Source organism: Priapulus caudatus, unplaced genomic scaffold, assembly GCF_000485595.1.
Source record: "Priapulus caudatus unplaced genomic scaffold, Priapulus_caudatus-5.0.1 Scaffold664, whole genome shotgun sequence".
Classification (NCBI taxonomy): Eukaryota; Metazoa; Priapulida; class Priapulimorpha; order Priapulimorphida; family Priapulidae; genus Priapulus; species Priapulus caudatus.
In genome coordinates, this window is record NW_014577725.1 from 96,105 (window position 1) to 104,377 (window position 8,273).

Here is an 8,273-nt window from a genome sequence, read left to right on the forward strand (position 1 = left end):
CTACTGTCTCTTTGATCTTTGCCGTGCCGTGTTAGGTGCTCATGCAGTATGACAAGCTAGCCGATGGTACGACTGTAAAGAAGAACCTGATGGGTGTGATATACGTGCCGTTAACGGACAGGGAAGCACAGTACCCAATTGAGATGTAAGTCAATCATTGCTGAGGTGTGTCTGCGGCAGAGAGTGACTGAGGTGCAGAGACCGAGGCATAGAGTGACAGAGATGCAGTGACTGAGGCATAGAGTGACTGAGGTGTGTCTGCGGCAGAGAGTGACTGAGGTGCAGAGACTGAGGCATAGAGTGCCTGAGGTGCAGTGACTGAGGCATAGAGTGACTGAGGTGCAGAGACTGAGGCATAGAGTGACTGAGGTGTGTCTGAGGCATAGAGTGACTGAGGTGTGACTGAGGCATAGAGTGACTGAGGTGTGACTGAGGCATAGAGTGACTGAGGTGCAGAGACTGAGGCATAGAGTGGCTGAGATGCAGTGACTGAGGCATAGAGTGACTGAGGTGCAGAGACTGAGGCATAGAGTGACTGAGGTGCAGAGACTGAGATGCAGTGACTGAGGCATAGAGTGGCTGAGGTGTGACTGAGGCATAGAGTGACTGAGGTGCAGAGACTGAGGCATAGAGTGACAGAGATGCAGTGACTGAGGCATAGAGTGACTGAGGTGCAGAGACTGAGGCTTAAAGTGACTGAGATGCAGAGACTGAGATGCAGTGACTGAGGCATAGAGTGGCTGGGGTGCAGAGACTGAGGCATAGAGTGACTGAGGTGTGACTGAGGTGCAGAGACTGAGGCATAGAGAGACTGAGATGCAGCGACTGAGGCATAACGTGACTTAAGTGATTACGTGCTACTGGGTAGTTGAACAAAGAGATCACGAAGCTTGAGAGATGCAGAACTTGATCTCAAAAATGTGCTGTTTTAGTAACTGCATCTTCATATCAAAGTTGATTGTATAGAAGGCCGAAAAATATAATGATAATACGATTGGTTATCGATCAACTCTAATGATCTCTTTGTTTATTTTCTTACTTTAGTGCTTAGGATGATCTGTGAGAAGCTTGCTGGCATCATGAGGACCACATCGAGTGGCAGCCCTCCTCCATCTTGTTTCAAGTATTCTCACAACGCATAACATTCGCATCTCACGTAACAGTCGTGTGGCGTACGTAGCAATTTATGTGTCACTGCCTGTCTCGCTATTGCGTCACGCCTATTAATTGTGCCATGCTTGGTGCAGAGTTGGTGCTGAGAGGTCCTGCGATCGTTATTTGGCCCTCGTCATGAGTTCTCATCAATTCAATACTGCTTTTTGCCGGAGTCGGCCGTTTCCGTAAGACAGTAACAATTTCAATGAAAAGGTATTTACGTTTAAGAACAGATTCGATGTCGGTAGTGAAACAGAATTAATGGATGGTCTAGTAGCCACTCAATAGACATTATCGTTATTGTCATGGGCCTGGAATGAAAAGGACTATTTATGAAGTGAATGAGTACTCATTAATTGTAACTTGATCAAATGTTTACGCTAGTAATTCCTACAAAATTTCGGGCAGTATGTTTCATCCAATGTGTATACCTAACCGGTAGGTCTTGCTACCTTGCTAAAAGGTCTGTTTGCATCATCAGAATCGAGGATAATGCTGGCTGCGTGTTTATTGTAGCTGCGGCTATTGCCTATTGCGCAACAGCAGAATTGAGATTGACTCCTGCTCATAAACTTGTTACTACATTTGTATTGTATGCCAAATATTATTTTCTAGTAGAATTACGATTACCATGAACATATATATATACTAGTCCCATGAGTATAGATGTGGTCATGCTAATACATAGTATACATATTATGTACATGGTATCAGTTATCAGTTTACACATGTTCAGCTGCATGTTAAATCAGCTTTCTGTCTGCCTGTTTGTTTTTGTTTTTCTCTCCCTCTCTTACTCTCTCTCCCTCTCGTTCGCTCTCTTTCTCTCGCTCTCTCTCTCTTTCTCTCACACACACACTCTTTCTTTCTCTACCCCTCCCTCCCTTCCTCTCTCCCTCTCTCCCCCTCCCTCCCTACTTCTCTCCCTCTCTCCCTCTCTCCCTCTCTCTTCCTTCCTCTCTCTCTCTCCCCCTCTCTCCCTTCCTCTCCCTCTCTCCCTCTCTCACTACCTTCCTCCCTACCTCCCTCCCTACCTCTCTCTCTCTCTCTCACTGGTTTTCTCTCATTCTCTTTTAATTATGTATACTAGTACTTGGCATACACATGTTCATGGTGTCGATGCACACATGTTCAGCTGCATGTTAAATCAGCTTTCTGTCTGCCTGTTTTATTTAATTTTTCTCTCTCGTATATACATAGCATACACGTGTTCATGGTATCAAAACGCACATTTTAACTGGCTTTCAAATCGGCTTGTTGTATTGGTGATATTGCTTTTCACGAGCTGCGTGATTTCTTTTTAGTCATTATAGATCGTGATTAGTCACGTGACATTTTGAGTTTTTGCTTCGTTTGGCATTCCAGTTTTTGATTTGCTAAAGAAAACGCACGCAGGAGCCATTGTTCTCCTCACTGTGATAGTATACATATGATTGTTATTTACACTAGCTAGTCTGTCAGGGTACCAGTGACTACCCTGTGTGATGCTTGGATGTTTCGATGGCGTATGACCTATTTATTTAAAGGGGTCACGTGGACGAAATTACGAGAACCCTTGACCTTCTGAACTTTGATCTCATGGTGTGAAATTCCACCATCTTGAGAGCCAATTGAGCAAGATTAATGTGTGCAATAAAAATCTTGTACAACATTGTATTGTTCTCCAGAAACCAACTTTGAAGATAGCAGTCGTAAATAGTAATGATAGTAATTATAGTAATTAGGATTGTCGCTCGTAGTTAGCATGTTTAATGTAGGCCTACCTGATCCCAACGAGAATACCGTAGCTTTGTCTACTTTGCTGTTTTGTTGTGTTATGTAGCATTATGTTATTAGTACTTTATTACAGGAACATAATATCTGGACTTAATTGCTCGTTATTAATGAAGCGTTATATCGTATACTTATGTACTTGTACATATAGTCCTGATATAGTGTATGTGCGTATGTGTGTAATGTACATATTTGTATACCAACGTACTCGTGTTTTATGTAATGAAATACGTGTTCAGATGCCTCGTGGAAGGCAACAGGCTCGTAAGTTTAATGAACGGTGATATGTTTTTGTTTAACGATGCTTTGGCCATGTTTGCAGTTTGCTTTTACACAGACTGCCACACGCGCGTAGTCGTTGGTACAATATGCCTGGTGTAAAGTTTCCATCTAACGAGAGAATTTATTCTGTATTTAGCTGGTTGACACGAGTTGTATTTGGGCGTCCGTAAACCTTCATGTGAACGCCAGCAAGCGTACACACACCGGGGTGGCATGAGACGCACCCTGGCGTTGTTTTTTTGTAAGCTTGCAGGCGATAGGCTGAGGCTGCTGTTTTTACTGACCTATCCTTCTGAGCAAGATAATTTTCTCCCTTTGGAAATTGTTGTTGGGTCAGTCAGTTTTTGTGCTTTGTTCATGTGTGCGGCAGGTCTGTGCGCCAGTGTCGACATTGCAGCACTTAATTTACTAAGCATGGTCTTTTAGAACGTTCTCTTGCAGTGATGATTGGCTAGACTTGTTTGCTGTTTATCACGCCTTGTGGATAGGTCAGTTAGACAGAGAATAATCATTTGTGTTTGAATAGCTGTCGATGCTACTTTTAATTACCGTTACATGTGAAATGAACCTCATTTACTTTCGCACAATTTCTGTTCATCGATGGTAAGTGATGTTGAAACTTTATTTGTGTTTTTCTACTTGTTTTGTTATATGGAGATGAGCGTTTGTGTTGTTGACCAATTTCCACAGCACATATAAATCTGAAAATTGTTCCCCGTTCCTGATTGTCAGTGGTTCAATACATTGGATTTTTCGCGTCGTATTGAATTTATGCATATACGTACAAATTCATTTTTATGAAGCTTTATCCAACGTCCTACAACTCGTGTCATCGGCGTGCGCAGAAGGATATCTATGGGGAGTTATTATATGTGATGGTAATCTCAATTCAGAAATTACGTTCCGGCTTATTTTACCACAGATGTTCATAGGAATAAGTGGTCAGAAGTACTACTAGCTACTCTTTATTTTAAATTTTGTGATGTTGTCCTGCCTGAGGTAATGCGCGTGTAGAGTAATGGTTGGTGCAGCAACTTGCTTAATATAGTTGACAATGTGATGACAATGCCGCCGTGTTAAATTTAAAATTAAATTTATTTTAAAACTGTACTCGTTTTTATTCCTTAAAATGTATCCAATATGTCTGGCTATATTGTATTTAACATAATTGATGATGCTATTCTTTGTGAGAATTTGCCAAACGAGTGTAATAGGGTTGTCAAGTGTGTGGCGGGGGGGGGAATGGCCGTCGGTCGGGCGTTCGTGCGTGCGTGCGTATGTGCGTGCGTGCATGCGTGCGTGCGTGCGTGCGTGCGTGCGTGAAGAAAGTAAAAAAGTGAAACTTTTTTTAATTATAAAAAACTACCGAATATTTTTCACAATACACATTTATATATATATATATATATACATATATAAATATATATATATATATTATATTATATTACTTTTAACAATTCCTTATCTATATTTGCATGAACGACATAGCAAGAAGCGTATATACAGATGATGAAACACTGCATAATAATAATAAGAAGAACGACGACGATATTATACAAGCTACAGACTTATACGTAATTCTACAAAAGCGGTTACACGGCTGTCGTTCTAGCAATCTGATTGAGGATGGCAAACGTACGGTTCGCGTCGGATGTTCCTCTATTTTATTTATATAAATTACTAAACGCCGTACTGTGGATATATATATATATATATATATATATAAGAAGTCCTACTCGCTCTGACCCTAGTTCTAACAAGACGTCGTCATTTGACGAGCACGCAATTGGGAAAAATCAGAAGGCTCATCGGAATTCAAAATTTCGATTCTCGGACGAGCTTTCTGGCGTTTCGTGCGATTTCTGAGTTAGCGTGGCGTAGACAGCCAAGCTCTTGACAAGAACAATCACGCGGACTAGTTAATCAACGGATTACCCACCACAGCTCTCACTCCTCACTCTCCTATCTCATCCTAATATATATATATATATATATATATATATATATATATATATATATATATGTATATATATGGATAAGCAGTCTGCACTGTGGTTCCCCCGACGGTGTACAATGAGATCGAGGAAAAGCTGTATACATGTATTTGTCAGTTTCTATGCAATCTAACGAATGCGTTTTGCTGGTGAGTTTTCACATTATGCGTGTTTGTTACAACAAGACAACGAAATCGCTAATCACGCACGAGAGCAAGCTTGCATCGAATGAACTACCGAAAACTCTTTCCACGGGGAGATATATGAGACGACACCAAAAACTGTTCGTGTTCTGTAAGCGTGCCAGCGAATTAGTGTTGTTATAATTATAAAATACGGGTAAACGTGCGGGTGTACGCGCTTAGGATATGGATACGTTCTGGATATTTACAGAAGCGCTATAGGGAAGCGACCGGCAGTCTCGTCTGCTTTACTCAAATCAGAAGGAGAAACTTACGAATAACAACAAGATCTAATAATAAATATTATTACAGTAATCTTACTACTCTTATCTGGCCGATTAAAAGATAATGTGTCACTAAAAGAATCGTTTTTCTAAGATGCTTCCAGAACATAATAGCGCCCTCTGGATGTTAAGGGGAGATTGATTGACTCATGGATTTACGGGAAGTGTTCTAGAACACAGAACGCAAATTACATGGGTTAGGGTAACGCAACATACATTGAATCTGATTGTATATCGTATTTGGAGTTAATCTCTATAGATTACACTGGCCAGGTTAAACACGCATGACTACAGGAACTTGGGAAATCTCTGGGTTGAAGGAATGAAAGCTAACACAATACAAGGTAATTTATTCCCGTCCGCATTGTGCATGATCGAAGGCAATAAAAAACTATATTAGTCTATCAATTGATTCATTCGTAATCGAAGAATTTTAAACTAAATCTATGTACATATGAAATTAAAATATTTGGTTACTTTGACATATACATAAATATCCGTATAGATTTCCACAAAAAAGCACATTGAACGGTGACGTAAACCACTTCGCTAGTACGGCACTACACTATAAATTTACAGAAAACCTATACTTTACGCCGATTTATGTCTATTACACATCAATGACAAACGTTTGAAGAAAAAAATTACAAACCAAAATTTGAACGCGATAATAAATTGTTGCTGTATAATTGAACAATTTGTATTAATACTGAAGTATCTTATTTAATTGCGCGATTGATTGTGCAACGTTTATGCGTGTATTTTTGATACGATCACCTTAATCGACTACGTGATCGATTAGGCATGCATTATTTGATGACGTAACTTGAGTGATTGGATATAGGGACCAGACTCGTGAGTGAAACAAGCAGCGAATGAGACGCGAGTCCAATTGAACGCAATAATCTGCAATATTGAGCACGGCCGGGGTTAATAGATGCAAATTCTGCGATGATATTTCGCCATGACGGCTTAATACATAAAAGCTCACGCAGTTACACGATTATGTGCACGAACATGGCGTTGCGTTCATGCCCCAGACCTGTACACGTGTCGATGCACACACATAGGCCTACATCGCTGGTTAGTAAAGCACGAAGGGTCGTTGTCGTATAGGGTAGTACAAATATGTACCCGAGGTAACTATCTGATATGGTTAGGGTTAGGGTTAGGGGTTGGGGCTAGGGTTAGGGTTAGGGTTAGGGTAAGGGAGTAGGCGTAGGCGACATACTCGCTGACACTTCGGGTGCTACATATACGACAACGACCCCTTTAGCACAACTGTTTGCCCTTAAAAATTTCAGTGTTATTTAACCTTGGTGTTGATTCTGCGGGTATTATAGAAGCGGTTCTGTGCAGAAGAAACTAAAGTTGAAGAATGCGTGGTTGCTACTAGTCAGGACTTTCTTCGCAATCTCACCTACACTGTTAGTAGTGAGAGTATATTTATATGTCCGCGTATTGTCAGCCGTGTATTTACTGTGCCTTCAGTGTACAAACACAATTTGAAGCGATGTATTGTAAAACATCGAGAGGTAGTTTCACCATTAGAAAGCTCACTTCACGTAGCTTCCTAATCTAAAGAAATATAATCATGATTCCGACGTAATGTCACGGTGTTTTGCCGTTAGCTTTCGCGAATGTCACCCTCGTCACTATTCACCCGCCAAACGACAGACGAGCATCGAGAGCGTGTGAAGCTGCAGCGATAGTAAACAACGATACCGTCAGGTGGCGCCACTAAACAACTCCACGCGCAAAACTACCGTCGCGCTCATTCGTTCATCGCGTGGCCCGGCGAGCAGTCCTCGTCGCTGGAGTTATTGTTACCGCTCGTCGCCTCCGACGAGCGGTCGACGCGTGGCTCCCCCTGGTAGTCGGCACAGCCGACGATCTTCGCCGCGTGCTCCTGCGCTTTCTGTCGCAGCGAGGCTATGCTGTTAGAGCGCCTCTCCTCGCGGTGCGTCGGGTTATCGGCTGCCTCGTCCAGCTTGTCGTCGGCATGGTCGCCATCGTTGCTCGTGTCGCAATCGTCCTTGAGCACGTCCGCTGCCTCAACCGACTTCTTGTGCATGCCTGCACAAATAAACGTTGAGTCTGAAACGCGAGAAGCCGCGAGAAAATAAGCCGCGCTGGGCGAGTCTCTGCGGCGTTATATCGGCGATGTAGAAATATTGAGATAAAATAAAATAATTTGCGATTAAAAGCGCAGAGAGGAGTGTTCGCAGCATTAGTCGAACGATAGGTATGCAGATATACACGATTCACCGGCGTTACCGATAGATATCGATTAGTTATATCGATTATTATTATTATCGATTTATTAGTTATATTCGATTAGTTATATCGATTTGTTAGTTATATCGATTAGTTAGATACCGATAGTTACCGATAGATATCGAGATAATAAAAAATTATTTGCGAAAAATTACTGTGAGTTATTATGATATACAGAGGTGAGTGTTCGCAGCATCATTGAAAAGATAGGTATACATACAGATATATACAATTGTTTACGTGTTTTTGATCAGACGTTCGCGTGAGAAAGCGGTTGAGTACGTAGGATGGTAGAGAGAGAGAGAGAGAGAGAGAGAGAGAGAGAG

General features: G+C 41.7%; 2 protein-coding genes across 4 annotated transcripts in view; one reads left to right on the forward strand and one right to left on the reverse strand.

Annotated features, from left to right (window-relative positions):
• The window catches only part of LOC106812591 (protein-L-isoaspartate(D-aspartate) O-methyltransferase-like), a 14,887-nt gene extending 12,902 nt beyond the window's left edge, over positions 1-1,985 (forward strand). For both annotated transcript variants that reach the window (XM_014816501.1, XM_014816502.1), the window contains exon 9: positions 1,045-1,985. In XM_014816501.1, the coding sequence (XP_014671987.1) occupies positions 1,045-1,051 (7 nt within the window). In that variant the 3' untranslated portion in view covers positions 1,052-1,985. The remainder of the gene's footprint in view (positions 1-1,044) is intronic.
• Positions 1,986-6,878: 4,893 nt separating this feature from the next.
• Positions 6,879-8,273, reverse strand: part of LOC106812588 (visual system homeobox 2-like) — a 63,941-nt gene continuing 62,546 nt past the window's right edge. The window contains exon 5 of one of the 2 annotated variants that reach the window (XM_014816496.1): positions 6,879-7,746. In XM_014816496.1, coding sequence (XP_014671982.1) covers positions 7,445-7,746 — 302 coding nt within the window. In that variant the 3' untranslated portion in view covers positions 6,879-7,444. Of the gene's footprint in view, positions 7,768-8,273 lie in introns of both variants that reach the window. The other variant, XM_014816495.1, reaches the window with a different exon arrangement.